Source organism: Salarias fasciatus, chromosome 1, assembly GCF_902148845.1.
Source record: "Salarias fasciatus chromosome 1, fSalaFa1.1, whole genome shotgun sequence".
Taxonomy (NCBI): domain Eukaryota; kingdom Metazoa; phylum Chordata; class Actinopteri; order Blenniiformes; family Blenniidae; genus Salarias; species Salarias fasciatus.
Genome location: NC_043745.1, coordinates 15,679,584 through 15,699,206, shown reverse-complemented (window position 1 = coordinate 15,699,206; position 19,623 = coordinate 15,679,584). Strand labels below are relative to the sequence as shown.

The following is a 19,623-nucleotide window of genomic DNA, read 5'->3' as shown; positions in this document are numbered from 1 at the left end:
ATTCAGTTTGTCAGTTCGTTTTTTTTTCTCCCCCTCTCTCTTGTAATTCCTCTTTTAATTTTTTCCCTCTTTTTCCTTCAATTTTTTTGTCTTGAGCAGGATATCCTTGAATACAAGAAAAAGCAAAGGCCCCAGAAAATCAAAATGCTGGATGGAGCCATTAAAACCATCATGGTGGATGACTCCAAAACAGTGGGCGAGCTGCTTGTGACTATCTGCAGTAGAATAGGTACAGTTCAAATATTCCTGATTGAATCTTCATTTTGAATCATTGAATGTGTGTATTTTTGTGTTGTCGGGGAACTTCAAATGTAAAGCCAAATCCCGTGGAATCAGTTCAAATACATGAATCAAATAAAACGCGTATCTACGAGACTCTGACGGGAATTTCCCTTTTGATCCTAGGAATCACAAACTACGAGGAATACTCTCTGATCCAAGAGACGGTGGAGGAGAAGAAAGAGGACGGGATGGGCACACTGAAGAAGGAGAGGACGCTGCTGCGAGACGAGCGCAAGATGGAGAAGCTGAAAGCCAAACTGCACACAGACGATGACTGTGAGTTGAAGGAAAGCGAGACGGAATTGTCTCAAATGCAGCAGAATCACAACCGACCGGAGCGTTTGAGGCACTCTGCTCTTTTGTTAACTCATAAAATATCTGTTCTTATTGATCCACTGTTTTCCTCCCCAGAAGCAACTGTTATTTTTAGACATGAAAGTACTGTATATGAATATTATACATACAAAGTGGCCATTTATTAGCTCATTTTCACAGCTCTCTGTGAAATCTGCCACCGGTCACTGGAATGTGGGAGGGGTATACATGGTGGGCTCTGACCTCAAGTCAGATCAGTAGCCCTCCTTCCCATATTGCATTTTGTTCCTGAGATAGGTATGGCTGAAATAATTTATTTTAGCCTGCTCTTATTTTCACCTGAGATGCTACTTATTGTAGAGTAAATCCCATGTTCTGAGGAAATTTTAGTGGATGATGATGGACGGATTCTCCTCGGTCTTCATCTGCATTAAGATTTACTCTGATGATGACAGAACTGATCTCTCCAGTGAGGAACCTGCTGTGACACTGCCTCCACCTCCAGTCGTTACTCTGTCGTCGCTGCAATCGGCAAAGAATTCTCAACGTGCTCCCCACTCTGTGACCCGACAGTCCACGTCCAAATGTCCAATCTGGACTCAACAAAATGAAGCCCGGTAGAATTGATGTCTAAATGAAAATGGAGGCATGTGTCAGGATGTGTGTGTGTGTGTGTGTTATGTTTGCAGTGAACTGGCTGGACCACAGCAGGACGTTCAGAGAGCAGGGTGTCGACGAGAGCGAGACGCTTCTGCTCCGACGCAAGTTCTTCTACTCGGACCAGAACGTGGACTCCAGAGACCCGGTTCAGCTCAATCTGCTTTATGTTCAGGTCTGAACGTCCCCTAAGTATATTTTAACTCGGCATGAATGCTTATTCCTGTGGAAACTCTGTATTTTCTCTGCGGAAAGCAGCCGCTGCTTTTTGAAGCAGAAGTTTGACAGTAAAGAACAGAAAGAGACAAACCGCTTTTTACGCCTGAAGACAAATCAGATATATTTTAATGGAGTTGGCGACATGTCGGTACTCCAAACAGTTCGATCTCACCCCCCCCCCCCCTTTCAGGAGAGGATGGAACTACAGAGCAGAAAATAGACTAAACCATCTGTTTTTCCATTATCAGCTAATAGTGACGTGTGGCTAGCGAAATACGAAGAGACAGTTGACTTTTTAATTAGGAAATGTGGTAAATAACTAGATCACATTATGCAACGAAGCTCACCTATTCCTGATCTCTGTTTTATATCTGTTGTGTTTTTAATAAAATGTCTTTCAGGCTCGAGATGACATCCTAAACGGCTCCCACCCGGTGTCGTTCGACAAGGCCTGTGAGTTCGGAGGCATCCAGGCTCAGATCCAGTTCGGTCCCCACATAGAGCACAAACACAAGCCTGGATTCTTAGAGTAAGCATCTCTTCTGCAAGCTTTATCTGTGTGGTGAAGGCAATCGGAGTAATTCACCTTTGAAATAAGACCAAAGTCCTTTTTTGCCTCTAGTTTTTTGTTCATATCAGATGTGGAGAACTGTCTAATCGATGGAAACATGGACAGATGCATTGAAATAGATGAACACAATAGAAAAGGGCATTTTCCTGTAAGTTTTCTCAAACTGTGATATTCATTACTTCTGTTCTAGGCTTCAAGTTCTTGGAAAATCAAAAATGCAGGCGCTTAAAATATTACAATATTTCTTATAATTTATTCTAGTATTCTAGTCTTTTTTTCTTTTTTTTTTTTGAGTTTCTATCAACTTCACCCTCCCTTCATGTTAAACTCTTCGGTTCACAGGGTGCTTTAGCTGATCCCACCTTATGATTACAGGTCTGAAACCCAGACTTGAACAGTTTGTTACTCCTGATCCCAGACCAGGGGTCTGCAACCTGAGGCTCCTTAGTCCCTCTGTAGTGGCTCCATGAAGCTTTCACAGGATGAAATGTGAATAAAAATTTTTGTTTGTTTTTTTATTGATACACTCTACAGTACTATTCAAAATGATTATTTAGTAAACTTGCTTAAAAAAAAAAAAGAAATGAGGGAAAAAAGAGAGTGGCTTAAAATAACGTGAAATGTGTACAATTTCTAAAAGTTCAAAATTAAAAAAGGTTGTAAAAAAACATGGAAAACTGCTTAAAACGTGCTAAAATGTTTAAAACGGCTAAAATTTCAAAATTGTCTGCAAAAAAAACTTAGAAAGAGGAGCAAAACTGTTAAAATGAAGAACAAATCTAGGTTAAATGTGATAAAATATTAATTGTTCTTCATAAATGCATCATAAGATTTATTTTTCCTATGTGCATGAAAACTACTTCATGAGCTGCGTTAGCCTCAGTTTTAAGGTTAAAGGTGCTGTAGGCAGGATTCCGCATCGCCGCCATCTTGCTTAGGCTTACCTAAGCAAGATGGCGATTTGATCCATCTAAGAAGGCGATTTGAAACCCAGCACAGCCAATCCTGTCCTGTTTTCTCTGACATCACGCCCTTACACAAGTTAAGCCCCTCCCACAAGAACGTGCGACGAACGCCCCTCGACCAATCACGGTTAGAGCCTCAGGGGCTCTTCCGATTGGTCAAAGATACCTGGGGCTGTCGAGATTCCTTTTCAGCTCAGAACAGAGACAGATGGAAACGCTGCGCCCTCGCGGTTGTGCAATTATGCTACACTCCTAAAGGATTATCAATGGATACTCTAACATTTAATCCAAAGAAAACACAGAAAAATTAGCATTGACTAGCAAAATCCTGCCTACAGCACCCTTAAATGTGCTTTGCGGCTCCAGACCAAGTTGAGTCGGCAGAAAGTCACAAAAATTGCTCTTTTGTTCATAGCGGTTGCAGACTCCTGCCCCAGAACATAATGAGCTCATTAGATTTAACTCAGAATAATGAGTTTGGAAATAAAATGGGCATTATTTGGTCTTTTAGTTGAAATAAAAATCAGAATTTTGACCTAATTTGAGTTTCAATTCTGTTTGATTTCTTCCAAAGCTTGAAGGAGTTTCTACCCAAAGAATACATAAAGCAAAGAGGAGCAGAGAAGAAAATCTTTCAGGTGCGTTGTGTCTGCGTTTCTGTTTTCATGAACTTTACAGATTTCAATGCTCGGGTGATTCATCCATGAAAACTCTCGTCTGCAGGAGCATAAAAACTGTGGAGAAATGACAGAGATTGAAGCCAAAGTGAAATATGTGAAATTGGCCCGATCTCTGCGGACATACGGCGTCTCCTTCTTCTTGGTCAAGGCAAGTAATAAAATCTTAGTTATCTTTTTTACTTTTATCAAAAAAAAAAAATTTAATAAAATACCATTGTGCCATTTTGTTCAAAGAAGAGCTCTTCCTCACAAAAAGTGAAAAGTCTGGCCTCAAGCTCTTCTCTTACTTTTTTTTAATTATTTTATTTAATGGAGAAGCGGATTTTAGAATTAGTTGAACTCCGGTTGGAGCCTTTTATCTCCACAGTGTGAAATCTGTCCTCTGGGCTTGGCGTTAACTGGATAAAGTGGTTGGTGGCGCTGCACAGCAGGTGGTGAAAGTAAAGAGTCGGGGCCCATCTGAACTTTTAAAGCTTCTTATGTCACCCAGAGCAGGAGTACCTGTAGGTGGAAACATCTGGATATTTATATTTATACCGTTTTAACACTATAGCTTAAACTCAGTCAGTCAGTACACAACATATAGAAGAGAGATAAAGTATGAAGAGCTGCATCCGTGGTTCTGAGCTGATGATGGGAGAAACAGGGTTCGCTCTGGATGAGTCACCGGGAGACGGACTGTCACACACACTCACACCTTCACCTCAATGCATGTTTTTCATCTTCTCCAGTCTCTCATGGCCAAAACAAATTGAATTTCCAATCCATTTTGTCAAAAATTGTGATTATAATTTGTATGATCTTTATGTGATTTAATTTTTTTTTGTTTGTTTTTGCAAGAATGGATAAAAACTGCAAGTCATGGAAAAATAAGTAAATTTAAAACATCCAGCCATCCATCTTCTGTACCACTTTATCCTTTGTACGGTTTGCAGGGCGCTGGAGCCAATCCCAGCTTCGTCTGCTCAAGGGCAGGCTACACATTCAGCACCGCGAAGAACTTCAAATGTTTTTATTCTCTTAATTGGTTCTATTTTCATCATCTTCTATGAAATGTATTTATATTCAACACATAGGCACAAGTGCAGTTTTTAATTTTTTTTTTTGATTGTTTGTTAAACTTAGAATGACGTAAAATCTTTAACAAATTGTTCAAGAAAAGGATTGCAAAACAAAACCAAGTCCAGAGAAAACCAGCTGTTCTTCAGTGAGAACATGTAAACTGGACTCAGACTGGGGAGAATCCTGCTGTGAGATGAATCTGCAGCTCTATAAACACTTGTTTGATATGAAGTTTCCTTCATGTTTTTGTTTTGTTTTTATCGCCCGTCTTGCTTGTTCACCGTCACGCACATACAAGCCCACGCCTGCGGCGCGCTCCGTGACGGATAGCGAATGTGTCTGTTCAGCCAAGTATGACACCATGATCACTTCAGAGCAAGTAGGGACGAGGTGGAGGAAATGGGAGATCCGAATAGGCGCCACACAAACCGAGGATAACTTATTCTCCCTGAATAAATCCACCGATGGGCCCAACAGGGTGATTTCCTGCTGCTCCATCAATCTATCTGCTGTGACAGGAGTGATGGATCGCTACGTTCTTCTTCCTCATGTCATTCTCAGCCAAGAGGACTCGGCATTAAATCAAAGGAAATCTCCTCGTCTCCAGCTCTGACTTCTTTGATCTGTTGGAGGAAATGGTGATGTTTAAAGGAAATTACTGGGAATGCTGAAGCGAGCTTTCATTTCAGAGCTGGTTTGATACTTTCTAGGATTTCTGAAATTTTTATCATTTGTTGCTTTCATCGCTAGAGGATAGAGGCATATATGAAGTGTGTCTGTCACGTCATTGACTGCTCGTTCACTGTTCACTCCCGCATAAAATACACTTCACTCGGTCATTTATTGCTTGCGGAAGTCTTGAGTCGTGTTCCACCTCCTGATCCCAGATCCTTGTTCCCCTTCATCAGTCCGACGTTCTGCTCTCAAGCCTCCGCCGTGTCCATCATCCAGCGGAGCAGAAACTTCTTAAAAATAACCCTGGCAAAAAACGCAGCCTATAGTCTCCAACCTATAACCTCCAGAGGCTCCGGAGGGTTTTACAATCCCTCCAGGACTTTTTTGCACAACTCATCTCTTTGGCCTGGCGTCACAGCCCATCACGTTCTGTCCATCTGCTCCCCGACTGCAGCGCCCCGACCAGTGTTTGCTCTTTCCATGCGAGGAAGAGGGAGGAGAAGCTCCGGGAGCAGCTGGAGGATGACGGGGTTTAGCGAGCGAGCCGGGGAGGCTGAGCGGTGCTGACAGTCTAATAAAGGCGTGATTAAGACATAACAGTTTAATCACTAAGTGGGAAAAGTTAGCTTTCCTTCCACTCGTTAAACAGATGAATGCGCGTCTTGTCAGATCAGTATGACAGAAAAATTACTTTCATGCTGTGAGGACGATGAATGGATCTTTTTTTTTTCCCCCGTTGTTAATCCGTCCTCTTCTCTAAATGCTGTTTGATGCCAGAAGAATGAGCATGGCAGAAAAAGAATGTAAACCTGGTTTGTCTTCCGTTGGAACAAAACTGACATTTTGGTAGGTTGGAGTAATGTTGCTGATTGAAAGCTTCCATTTGAGAGATTCGCTTTTATTTGATACCAAGTTGAAGTGATTGTTTTGCACAGGGCGAGAAAAACGGATGTTTGGTTGGAGTTTGAAATAACTGGTATGTTCCTGTAAAAGAGGCTAATTTGATTTGTCCCATAGAGCTCCCTGTCTGCTTTCACAGCACAGTGATATCATTAAATGCATCAAACATATAATTTAAAAAAATGAACCTAGATTTTTCAACCTATATATTAATGTCAGCCGTTTCCACTGACTTTTGCACAGTTTAAAGGGAGCGAAAGCCTCGGTGTGTTTAGCTTCTGACTTTCACTGTTTCAGGGTCCTGACTGGTTGAGTTCAGTCATCTCCAGGCCACGGCTGTAACCTCAGGGTCGTTCACCCCGATATTTCTGACCCTGGAGGGCACATTCCACTAATACTGCCATTTATTTTTGACCAGCTCCATTTAAGGCCTTAAGTGGGGGATCTATAAAATGTTGCAATAGACTCGATATTTCACAGGGAGGCTCTGTAAACAATGAGGTAACATGATCGTGTCTTTTGGTTCCAATAATAAATCGGGCAGCTGCAGCTGCTCCGACTGAAGTGGCTGCAGTAACCTCAACAAGAATAATTAAGAGTGCATAACAGCTTTCTTTTGAGCAGCGCATGATTGAAACGAGCTAATTTTAGCCTCGTATCAGAGCTGTATAAACAAAAGGACGGCTATTCAAACTCGCTCAGCCTTAATTTGAAGCTTAAAAGCTGCAATAAATATCAAATGATACGTTATTAGCCATTGTGGCTTTAATTTGCTTTTAAAACTTTATGTCTGAAGCAGCGACAAACTCTTCAAAAGCCTTAATTGTTGTAAAGAGGAGGGGATGCATGCAGGCCAGACATGAACCCAGGTGAACTTTCCCGTCTGTTCCCCGTCTCCCCGCTCTCCCCCTGCAGTGTGATTGGATCATTAAGCTCATCCATTACCACGTCCCAGAATGCAACGATGAAATGTTCCTCTCCTGAAAAATGCAGCTGGGGCTCAGACATGTGACTGCGGAAGACATTTGACATGACATTTGTCATCAAATGAAAATATTCTATTTTGGATCATTCACAGTTCCACTTTTTGAATGATGCTTCAGTTGTTGTTCGCTAATGGAACATACTCAGTGTTTTTGTCCAGTTACGTTAAAGGTACATTTGGGGGTGGGTTTTCTTGCAGGAAAAGATGAAGAGTAAGAACAAGCTGGTGCCGAGGCTCTTGGGAATCACCAAAGAGTCTGTGATGAGAGTTGACGAGCGGACCAAAGACGTGGTGCAGGAGTGGCCACTGACCACCGTGAAGAGGTGGGCAGCGTCCCCCAAGAGCTTCACCCTGGTAGGTTCCAAATCCTCCGCCGCGTTTGACCATTTCTGTCCTCAGTGTTTTTGACACCTGTTCCTTTGTCGCAGTGTTGTTTTCTTTTTTCTTAAATAATTCATTGATTGTTTGCGTCGAGCATCATGTTCCTTGTGCTGAACATGAAGGCCCGGCCGCTGGTGGAGCCAGCCGCTACTGCAGTGGCTATAAAACAATCAGTGTAGTGCTCAGTCCGCCTCCTCTTTCATCCCCTCGTGCACTTCACTTATTTAACAGGCCCTTTTGTCATCCCTGTCGATATTCTTCCTTTGTGTCGGCGCCTGGAGTCCATCAGGAACATTGGGTTTAATTTCGCCGGTTTGTGAGGCACATTAACACGGCTTCTGTGCTGCTCTGAATGTGGCAGAGAGCTCGGGTAATTTAAGACGGCTTTTATGATTTTTTTTTTTTTTGAGGGGGATGCTGTAATATTTTCTCAGAGGATGGTGTGGTTGAGCGATTCAACATGTCGACTGTGTGAGGACTGAAATCTTTATATTCCACTCTTTCTTTCCTTCATATGTGTCTACATGAGTGTAAAAGGTTGCAGCGCGTCTCGTTTTCGGTATGAAATCAGCCACAAGAAGGCTTCTGGGTTAATCTGACTCGGTATTTTGCACTTCTTTTTATGTCGCCCAGCACAATGCGCGGTGTTCATGTGAGACCGGCTGTCTCCGTGAATTCCCTCTAATCCTCCCAGTAAATCCTTGGCCTGCGTTCTGTAGATGCCCTGCGTTGGTTACTTTTCCTCACAATCCAGCATGAAATGCATGTTATTGATGGCACTTTGTGCATATCTGCCTGTGCGAAGGACTTCGGAGAGTACCAGGAGAGCTACTACTCCGTCCAGACCACTGAGGGGGAACAGATCTCCCAGCTCATCGCCGGTTACATCGACATCATCCTCAAAAAGGTGAGACGTTTATCTCCGGGGGACACTGATGAATCCTAATGAATCAATATCCGCCGGCGGCAGACACGTTCTCAGATCAGCGGATGCTTGACAGCCCCCGGCTGCGCTGTCATCCCGGCGCAGTAAAGTGAAAGCGAAGGAAGCGGGGTTTGTGTGGCGCAGGTAACCCACGAGCACTCACACGGTGCTAGAACAGCTGACCTTTTTACAATGAGCCTGATTAAATCTCTTCACAAGCAGCGCGGCAGGTTTAATCAAGACTTCGCTAAATGTGAGCCTGTTAGTGCGCAGGGTCTCTTTGTATGACTCATATTTTATTGCTATTGTGTTCCTTTTTCCCTCATGGATTAAAGTGTTAATAACTGTATTATTACAGTGCCTGACATTGAAAAAAGGCAAAGCTCATCACCATCACAACAGATCATTCAGCAAACGTAATTCAGTTTAGGAGCGGTAGAAATGCATCATTGAATCGAGACAAAATAAAGCCGGTTTGAAAGAGCTTCCTTTCAGAGATGACTGGATTGAGGCGAGTCGTATTTCCAAGGGCGTATCAGTCCAGAGTAATGAGAAGCTGAGAGGAAAATGCCCCGTCAACCCTCGGTCTTTATTCCCGTTCCTTCGATCATTAACAGAAACCCACCAGCGGACCTTCAGCTGTTTGGGGTCATTAGTCATGAAACACTCGGTGGTCGACTCACTTGTAAATTTATAAATGCTAAGATATTCACACATTTCAGACGCTTGTCCTCCAACACACCTGAAACCTGTTTCTGTGTGGCTCAATCCCTCTCGGTATGTCACTAACTTTACAAGATTCGGCGCCAAGTATGCAGCGATCTGGGATCCATTTCCTGCTCCGAGTAACAAGAACAAACATTTTGTCTTTCTCTCCTGCAGAAGCAAAGCAAGGACCGCTTCGGATTAGAAGGTGATGAAGAGTCGACCATGCTTGAGGAGTCCGTGTCCCCGAAAAAGTATGTAAATTAGCCTGACTAATAAAACGCTTCTTCCTCCTCCGCGCCAGCAGCCGGCTCAATAGCTGGCAGAACCTGCACCTTAATTCAGTGCTGCTGAAACAGGAGCTTATGAGGTAGTGCTCAACAGGTTCTGTCTTTGTCGTAGAAATATATGAGAACTAATTTAAATCACGTATTGAACTGTAAATATCACAGGAAAAGACTTTCTAAAGAAGTGTGTGATTCTGATCTCCATCACTATAAATATTTCCTCAGCCAAATCGCAACAAATACAGAGTCCTCTGGTGTTATTAGAAGAGAGCACACAAACTGATGGATTTTTTTTATTTTTATTTCCTACCTTGCTCACCCGTCTTCATCATTTCAGCACAGATACGCTTCCTTTCCTTCTTCTTTATCCTGAGAGATAATCATTATGTGAGGAAATTCCGCCTGCGCTGGACAGACGGGCTGTATCGGAACATTTCCCTGATTAGATGTATATTAGCCCATTTACCCAAAGCGCAGTCCCTTCCTGTCCACCCTCAGATATTACTTTGCCGCTTTCATCAGGGAGAGTATTCAATGTACTTGTTTTCTTCGATTTTTCATCAAGGCTTTTGTGCACGAGGGGAACAAAAATCTTTAATACTGCAAAGATGAAAAAAGGCAACTCTTGAATGCAAAAAAAAAAAAAAAAAAAAACCCTAAACCTTCTGTGTTGTTTTCCAAACATCCTTTTTTTTGAGCATTACAGAAACACATATCCACCCTGGCGTGAAATCTGTCTCATAAACACCTGGATGAAAGCCAGGCACTTTTGCTCGTTTTTGTGGTTTATTTCCTCTGAAAGTGAGCCTGATGGGATTGTCTTTATTTTCTGTTGCGTATAGAATACCTTGACATTGTTGTAGAGATACGTCACTGCTAAATACCGGTTGTTCCCGGATCAATCTACAAATTGCCCTGTTATTTCCGCGCCCTTGCAGGTCCACCATCCTGCAGCAGCAGTTTAACCGCGTGGGCCGGGCGGAGCACGGCTCGGTGGCGCTGCCCGGGGTAATCCGCTCCGGCTCTATTGGCACGGAGTCGCTCAGCATGGGGACCATGCCATCTGCTCAGCAGCAGATCACCATGGGTCAAATGCACCGTGGACACATGCCACCGCTGGTGAGGACGGCACGAGCCCAGAAAGTGATGAAATCCTGTTAAAGCCACTCACAAAAGGACTTTGTTGAGCGGACAGACGTGCGGCGGTCACCTGCTGCGCAGCGCCGAGATCCAGCCCTCACTGTGTCAGACTGGAAATCTGTGTGTTCTCCTTTATATATTCAGAGCTCGGCACAGCAGGCTCTGATGGGAACCATCAACACCAGCATGCAGGCTGTGCAGAAGGCCCAGATTGACCTGGGAGAGGTGGACGACCTGCCGCCGCTGGGACAGGACATGGTACTCGACTCAAGGACCATCGGTCGCTCTCTGACGCTTTCTGTGTTCACAAAGAGTGTTCATAACCGTAATTGTGTTGTGGTCCGTGTTCAGGCCTCGAAGGTTTGGATTCAAAACAAGATGGATGAATCGAAACACGAGATCCACTCACAGGTCGACGCCATCACTGCAGGAACAGCGTCTGTCGTGAACCTCACAGCCGGTCAGTAGATCAGGCATCACTCAGCACATCCGACCTGTCTCTCTTCTTCGTTAGGATGTCAATCTCTTTTTATTTATGATCTGAGTGTGTGTTATTTTTGATATTGTCTACTCTGGTGTGCTCTATTCTGTGTTGACAGCTTTTGAAGATTAAATGTGAATGAACTGTGTTACATAAAAATACAAAAAAAATCACTGAAAGCATAAGAATCCAGGCGATCACTTTTATATGAGTGAGTGTTTTTTTGTGTAGCTGAAATTATTTTTCCAATTAGAGTTTAAAGTAAAGCACCAGTCTGGTGTTCATTACTATTCTTATAGAACGTTAAAAAAACAAACAAAAACTAATTGTTCCCCAGATGCTGCTGTGGTTTGGAGCGTGCAGGACGATCAGAGTGTCAGCTGGCATTGAGCCACATTTATATTTTTAGATCCAGTGTTTTTGCAGCTTCAGAATGAGCCAACTCTCTTTTTTCCATGATTTCTCCTGGTTTACATGACCGGTGTTGCGTTTTTGTTTGATGCTCAGAGCTTCCTCGTCCTGACCTTTCCCCCCTCCTCCTCACGCAGGTGATCCCACCGACACCGACTACACCGCGGTGGGCTGCGCCATCACCACCATCTCCTCCAACCTGACTGAAATGTCGAAGGGCGTGAAGCTGCTGGCTGCTCTGATGGAGGACGACGTCGGCGGAGGCAACGACCTGATGAAGGCTGCCAGGACTCTGGCGGGGGCCGTGTCCGACCTGCTGAAGGCCGTGGAGCCGGCCTCTGGAGAGGTGAGTCAAGGCAACGCTGTCTGTCCTCGCCAAACCCAATTCTGTCCTCTGATTTTCACTTTTATAAGCTTGAAGCACATAAAGGGCATGTAAAGTGTGACAAGGGAAAAACCAAATCTCCAAATCGCTCTGAGACCAGAGTGCTGTGGTTGAGAGAGAGTTTGCAGAAGTTGAGAAAATGGAGAGTGATGTGTGAAAGCATTGCCTCACTGGTGAATTTGATTCCAAGCAAACTATCCGCCATTTGCTTGTGCTGAAATGCCAGACCGCCTGTGTGTTTGACTGTGCACACAATGTTTTGTTGTATAGAAACTAACAGCTTAAAAAGTTATTGGAGTTTTCTCACAGAGCAGATCTTCAGCGAGACAGTGTATCATCTGTTGAAAATGTCCTAAACTTCACTGAATCGCACTACAGTCGCTCTGATCGCGCTTTATCTGAGCAAAGAACTCAGATTAAAGGTCAGTTTCTTTCTCTTTGTGTGCGCAGTCATCTAAAAATACCTGATGACTCATCCTGTCATGTGCTAATACTGAATCCTGCGTCTACTCAGACGATATTGTTACAACAAAGGTTTGAGTCGTTATTTCCCTGTGAAAGATTCATTCAGTAGTGCGGTGAGCAGTGCGGTCTTCATATCTTTGGGGAAGCGCCGTAGCAGCAGGTTTGCTGTCTTTTATCGGGCGTTCAGTGCGAGTGCGGCGAAAGAGAACAACTGATGCTTGAATGTAAATGATCCGACAGATGACAGTGCAGGAAAACTGTCTACAAGCTGAGTGTGTCTCCGAAACAGAGCATGCTGTTTGTCATGTTTGTCATGGTTTTTCTGTGTGTACATGTGTGTGTGCAGCCCCGGCAGACGGTGTTGACAGCGGCAGGCAGCATCGGCCAGGCCAGCGGAGACCTCCTGCGCCAGATTGGAGAGAATGAGACAGACGAGAGGTTCCAGGTAACGCAGCAGGCTGTCGGTTTGTCAGCGCGGCTCCTTTCAGAGACGACTCGCAGCGCCGCAACTGCTCAGTCATTTCATCAGAAACGCTGTGCGGAGGGACATCAGTGGACTGATTTGTGGCTCGAAAGCCTTTTCTGTAATTATTGTTTGTTCATTTTGGTTATAATGAATGATGAAAGATTGGTCAAGGTTAAAACAACTATACTTAAATCAACAACCCTGCAGCGTCCGCAGTGATGTATTTCACTGTTTTACTGCAGTCCGGCATGGATGAGTTGAGCAGATGCACAGTGGCTAAGTGTTTTGTTTTTTTTTTTTTAACTAAATTAGACTGTTGATATTTTACCTTTAATAATAAACCAATGAAATATTTTTTGGGGGAAATACAGTAGACTGGAGTTACAGATGCCAAAAGTATTTTTGATTATATTTCAAAATACCGAAAGATTTGGCTATTATTTAACCTGAAGGCCTTAATTACCACAATTTAAATTTGAGAAATGCTTGAAACATTTCATTTATATGTTATGAGTGCAGAAACATCTATCTACGCAGTTAGCTTTTCAACTTTTCTGAGATGTAGCTGTATTTAAGACCATCATAGTATTATTGTCACCATTCTTACCGCCCTGCATCAAAAAGATTTAAAACACAATGCAATTTGTAATGAGGGTAAAAACCATAATTTTTTCCAGTCGTTTGCTGCACAAAGCAGTCTCTTAACATTTATCCATCTTGTTCGAATGCTGAAACGTTTTCCTCTCTCTGACATGAATAAGGTCAAAGCACTGGTGTGAGACAGTGTTCCTGAGGTGGCTGACGCGTTATTTCCACTGCGTTTCATGTCGTCTTCTTGTTGCAGGACGTCCTGATGAATCTGGCCAAAGCGGTTGCCAACGCGGCGGCCATGTTGGTGCTGAAGGCCAAGAACGTGGCCCAGGTCGCCGAGGACACCGTCCTCCAGAACCGGGTGATTGCGGCGGCGACGCAGTGCGCCCTGTCCACCTCCCAGCTGGTGGCGTGTGCCAAGGTAACGGCGATATCAATAAACCCCCACAGCATGAGATGTGACTCAGATCCGTGGCATCCTGTCAGATTTCCAACAAACTGCATTAAATTCAGGGGAAAATAAATGCAGTGGATATTATAGTGTGAATACTTGGAAAGGAGCAGGAGATTAAATATTTCCAGCTATGAGTTTGTGATAGAATAAAACACTTGCTAGATATTACAGTGGATTTTGTAGTAAAAATCCAATAAATGGCAATTTATTTTTTCACGTATGAGATTTTTTTTTTTCCCTGGTAAAATATGTAATTTTTTTTGTAGAGTGAATAAATCAGGAGGCACCGAGGTGCTGTTAAGTACCCTCTGTGCTCATCATATTTGTGAATCCTTAACTGTACAGCCCACATGCCTCTAATTAGTTTAAATGCCCTCCTGGCTCCCGGTCTGAACAGTTGCATTTGCAAAACAAATCCTCACCTTTCTGCACGGCGAAGCGGAGAGAACATCTGCTGAAGCCCGCGCGAGTCTGATTCCCCTCTCCCTTCTCTGTTGACACACCTCATGATTTAATGATGAAACACTGTTATGGAACTATTTCTATTATAAATAAAGGAGAATAACTGGCCTGTCTTGATTTGATTCACGTTGCGGAGACAGTGTTTACCATTCATCATTAAAATGGAAGCTACAAGTCTCCATGTTTTACAAACTGCTTTCCCCTCATTTGGATTTGATTACTTTTTTACTCTCAGCAGCAGAATGGATTTCTTTAACCCCGTCTCTTTTATTCCCTTTGTTCCTCACCCACTGATCATTTATTTACACCTTCTTCTCCTGCCTTTGTTGTAGGTTGTGAGTCCGACCATCAGTTCCCCAGTTTGCCAGGAGCAGCTAATTGAAGCCGGGAAGCTGGTGGACCGCTCCGTGGAGAGCTGCGTGCAGGCCTGCCTCTCGGCCACGGAGGACGGCGAGCTCCTCAAACAGGTCCGCTCGCGAAAGCGTCCAGATTTCTTGAAATGTTTTTAGACGATAGAGCTCTATAGCGCAAGTTGAGTCCGCGGTTGAAGTATCTGTAAACAGTGTTAGTGGTGACGTGCGGCTCGTGTATTTCAGGTGAGCGCCGCCGCCAGCGTGGTCAGTCAGGCTCTGGGAGATCTCCTGCAGCACGTGCGCCAGTACACGTCCAGAGGGGAGCCGATCGGACGCTACGACCAGGCCACAGACACCATCATGACGGTCACTGAGAGCATCTTCACCTCAATGGGGGACGCAGGTGCAAGGACATTTACTTTGCGCTTCTCCAGCTTGTTTTTTGATGTTTTCGCATTTATTTTATTTTTTTTAAAAAAGGTGTATTACATAAAGGAAATGCTCCTTTTGACCAGGTAGATCCAGATTCAGAGGTCAGGTGTTTGGGTCGTACGAGACAAAAGGACAGAACAGAGACTGAGAGGAGCGATCAAACTATTTCCCATGGCACTGCAGTCTAGTCCAGACCGGGTGTGGACAGGAGGCCCAGATCTAGCAGCAGGGTGCAGAGAGCACAGAGTGCAGCGGAGGTGATGTTAGTGACGTATGAATGTGTGAAGAGTGAGAAAAGAGACGCTTAGCGTCAGAAAAAGGTCTTCCAGCAGTCTTAACAAGAAAGCTTTAAGTCCCCTTCAGAGCGTTTGCTTTGACTCAGCCGATGACGTTGAATCGTTACCTCTGCAGTCACACAGTCGTACCTGCACTGGACTTCCACTAATATACTTACCTGGAGATTAAACATGCCTCCCCCTGTTCATGTTTTTGGACAGATGAGCAAAACTGCAGCTGTTCTTGCTGCTCTGTTGGATAATACAGTTTCAATAAGCCTCATTAGAGCAGATCTGAAATGTTTAACAAACTGATGGATGTAATTTCTTTGCAGGGATTTATTTTGCGTGTTACACTCAGTGTTTTCCGTTGACATTCACAGTGAATGCCTACACTGCCTACAGGATAAGGAAAGCTCGTCATGAAGCTCACCCCCCATTTTTAAGTTATTTGTCTGTTACTAATTGCAGCGTCTCTTCAAGCGTACTTTGTACCGGTTATTTCTAACAAAAGACTGCACTCTTCAGCCTCAGATGTAGGTTTTAGTGGGCTTGCTGAATTAAGATGAATCACACAAAATAAGCAGAACACTAACTGTAAAACAGTCCAAACACATGTGAATGATATCCATGAGACCATGTGATGGACTGAGACTGAACAGCCTGTCCTGAATTCATTACTTCCCCCTCGGAGAAGGTGAAACCCAACCTCAGGTCAGACCTGCTCGACCCAAGTCCGTTTGCAGTCATTGTGAAATTGGCTGCATATTTAACCAATAAAACCGACATTACGGCAGCTCCAAGGTCTCCCAAGTCTCTGTGCAGACGACTTGTCTGTGAACGTCTCGTGCCTCCTTCTCCTCGGAGGCTCCGGCGCGACGGCGGATCTCAGTGAGCCGCTGTCAGGCCGGCTGAGGCCTCGGAGAAAAGCTGACAGTGACGTTAACAAGTCTGACAGTTGGGGGAAAAAAGACAGAAAGAAATGCAGGGAGAGCTGCGGGGACCAAAGGTCAACTCAGACGAATTGATTGACCCGATAAACCGGTCGACTCACTCTTGGTTCAGCTGAGGCTGAAATGAATGCAGCTGGTCGGAGGACACCACGTTTGAGCCGTTGTCAGATTTGTCTGGTTATTTCACACCTGGTTACAAAAAAAAAAGAGAGCGAGATGGAGATCAAATCCTTCAGTTGTGGATTGTTGGCAAATCAGCTGATTCACTCACATGAATTATAGATGCTGACTGCCAGGATAGCTGCCAAGTCTGCTTTGACATGAAGAATATAGATGATATTTCTCTTTTATCATTTTTGTCATTCCTCATTTGTCTGTAGAAAATGTCAAGGAGAGAGAAATATCAGGGCCTGTTGGGCATTTACATCTAATTGGATTTTTTTTTTTTTCCCCCAAAGTCGCCTACAGGAGTTTGAAATCATCCAGAACTGATCAGGAAGGAACATCTAAACATCATGTTTCTGCTCAAACTCAGAAATATGGAGTGTGATTGTATGAATTTTCATTCACTCCCGTAGAAGTCAAGTGTTACTTTGACTCACACCAATGTTGAACTTACTGCTGTGCATTGTGGGAAATTGAAGCATGACACTTCTTTCAAGTGATATAAAAAAAACTTTATGTTCTGTTGTTACAATTCTGAAAAGGAGATCGTTTTGGGTGTGCAGCCATTGGTTGAAGAGGTGGAGGAGGAGGAGGATGATAATCGTCACTGACATGTTTGCCCCCCCTCAGGCGAGATGGTCCGCCAGGCCCGGGTCTTGGCTCAGGCCACCTCGGACCTGGTGAACGCCATGAGGTCCGACGCCGAGGCCGAGGTGGACGTGGATAACTCCAAGAAGCTGCTGGCGGCGGCGAAGCTGCTGGCCGACGCCACGGCGAGGATGGTGGAGGCAGCGAAGGTGAGCGGCATATATCGAGTGTATAATTGATCAGCCGTGTTCTCGTTTAACTCTGCTTTTCTTCAGCAGACAGCAGACTGAGGTTTGACTTCAGTCACAGCGGGGATTTTTAAGAGCAGATAAACCTCTCTGAGGTTGAGCTTTAGTTTGGAACACGCAGACTGACCTTTACAGTGACAGCAGAGAGGAAAGAAGCCAGACACCTGAGGAGTGGTGTGTGTGCATGCGTGCGTGCGTGTGTGTGTGTGTGTGTCAAATAGGGAAAAGACCAAGACTGGCACTTCTGGAGGTGATTCTGCTTGATCTAGTTGGTCGGGTGTTAATTCCTTCATAAAAGACGACCTTTAAAACTTTTTTTTTTTTTCAATAAAAAAATAGCATAAAAATCCAAATCCTCAGGTGGATTCACCTGAAAATGAAGTCGGCTGTATTTTAAAGCTGTGAATGCTTCTGACGATGGAATCAAGTTCATGCAGTTATTTAATGTTTGAGCTGATCCAGTGCTTGTAATATTCCCGTATTGACTGCAGAATTATTCTGTTTCCTCCTCAAACCGAAGCCTCGATCCATAACAAGTGTCCATATTGCCGCTATATTCGGACTTGCAGCTCAAACCTCCAGACTGATTTAAATGCTGCCCTGACAGTGTTTACTTTCAGCTTTGTGTTTGTATTGCTGCAGTTGATATTAAAATCTCCTTGGAGCTTTCTCAGATGACTTACAACTTCTTTTATTTATCAAATATACATGACCATGGATAACTTTTCAACTTTTCGACTAATACATGGGTGCACAAAAGAAAAGCCTCATCCACATTTTGCTTCATGATGAAAATCCGTTGCAATTTTTTTTTTTTTTTACAGATCCAATGATTTTTATATTAATAACTTATTAAATCATTTATATGTTACATTACATTTATATTTACTTTTATATATTTATATCTTTTATCCATAAATTGTAAATGCCTCCCCCCATAAGTCTTTTGCACTGAGTGCTTCTGCCCCTTTGATCAAGATCATTTCAGTCGGATATATCTGCTAGTTATATACTGTATATATGTATAAATCTAAGTTTTGTTTATGAAAAATAAACATACAATGCCACAGAATATAAATATGGTTAATAGCAAGTGCATTTATGCAGATTGTCTCTTCATAAGAGCGCTGTGCAGAAGGAACGAGCTCTGAAAGAAATATTCTAAATATTCTCTGTTTTTATATTTATATTGAATCTCAACTTCGACTCTCAGCAGGACTTGAAAGAGAGAGGAGATCAAACCGTGTCTCTGCGGACGGCCGAGGGGCAGGTCCAACCCGTAATGCTCGCCTCTTCTTCCTCCATCCAAACTATTTATCCGCTCTCTTTGCTGCATCGGTCTCATTATCCGTCTCCAGAATCGCTCACTGATATTAATAACTCCTCACTTCCACCATGAAAATGAAACGATGCCCTCCAGCTGGCTGGTCGGGTTTTTATGCCAAACTTATCACCGTCACAGCTGGATGTTTGTTGGTGTCAATGGAGGCCGAGACCTTATCTAGTCGTTGCCTTGGCAACTAATTAATTGATTTTTTGTGATTTTTTTTTTTCTGCGTTTATCAAGTCGACTACGATGGACCGAGTTTTTCAAAGCTCACGAAACACATACGGTGTCTGTTAAACAGACTTCGCATGAAGGCTAGTTCTCAGCGATTAATTCATGCATGCAATACAATTTTTACCCTTTTTTTTAAAATAACTGGGGGTTTTTAATAATTAGGCAAATTGTCTGTTCTCTTTAAATGGTTGTCAGCAGTTGCCAACAAGCGGATGACAGCTGCAAAATCTACTGACGTGAAACCGTTTACTGATTTTCCCTCTGATTAATGTTCCGGTTAGTCACACGGACAGTGTTTCAAAAGACACATTATTCCTTTTTCTCGTTGGTATCTCCGTCTGTAGGAGCCTCTCCCCGTAGCATCTCCGAGGGTTAAATATTATTTGAATGTCATGGGTTGCCATGCATGCCTTCCTCTCCACGCCGCTGCCGGTGACGCTCCCATTTAATTAGCTGACTGGCAGCAGGCGCTGCTATCTCGGCGGGAGCAGGAGCTGGGAAGGAGTGACTTATTGGCTTCTGCGAAATCCAGTAAATAAAACCACAATAAGCTTTCGGTTGATATAAAATCGACCTGCTTCTCC

At 43.7% G+C, this 19,623-nt stretch overlaps 1 protein-coding gene across 2 annotated transcripts in view; it reads left to right on the top strand.

The window, feature by feature from the left end:
• The window catches only part of tln2a (talin 2a), a 94,407-nt gene that overhangs the window by 50,539 nt on the left and 24,245 nt on the right, over positions 1-19,623 (top strand). For both annotated transcript variants that reach the window (XM_030090063.1, XM_030090055.1), the window contains exons 5-22: positions 100-229; positions 406-558; positions 1,287-1,429; positions 1,875-2,002; positions 3,584-3,647; positions 3,733-3,837; positions 7,510-7,665; positions 8,498-8,599; positions 9,500-9,576; positions 10,548-10,728; positions 10,894-11,007; positions 11,101-11,209; positions 11,779-11,987; positions 12,838-12,936; positions 13,802-13,969; positions 14,797-14,931; positions 15,061-15,220; positions 17,273-17,439. In XM_030090063.1, coding sequence (XP_029945923.1) covers positions 100-229; positions 406-558; positions 1,287-1,429; positions 1,875-2,002; positions 3,584-3,647; positions 3,733-3,837; positions 7,510-7,665; positions 8,498-8,599; positions 9,500-9,576; positions 10,548-10,728; positions 10,894-11,007; positions 11,101-11,209; positions 11,779-11,987; positions 12,838-12,936; positions 13,802-13,969; positions 14,797-14,931; positions 15,061-15,220; positions 17,273-17,439 — 2,400 coding nt within the window. The remainder of the gene's footprint in view (positions 1-99; positions 230-405; positions 559-1,286; positions 1,430-1,874; positions 2,003-3,583; positions 3,648-3,732; positions 3,838-7,509; positions 7,666-8,497; positions 8,600-9,499; positions 9,577-10,547; positions 10,729-10,893; positions 11,008-11,100; positions 11,210-11,778; positions 11,988-12,837; positions 12,937-13,801; positions 13,970-14,796; positions 14,932-15,060; positions 15,221-17,272; positions 17,440-19,623) is intronic.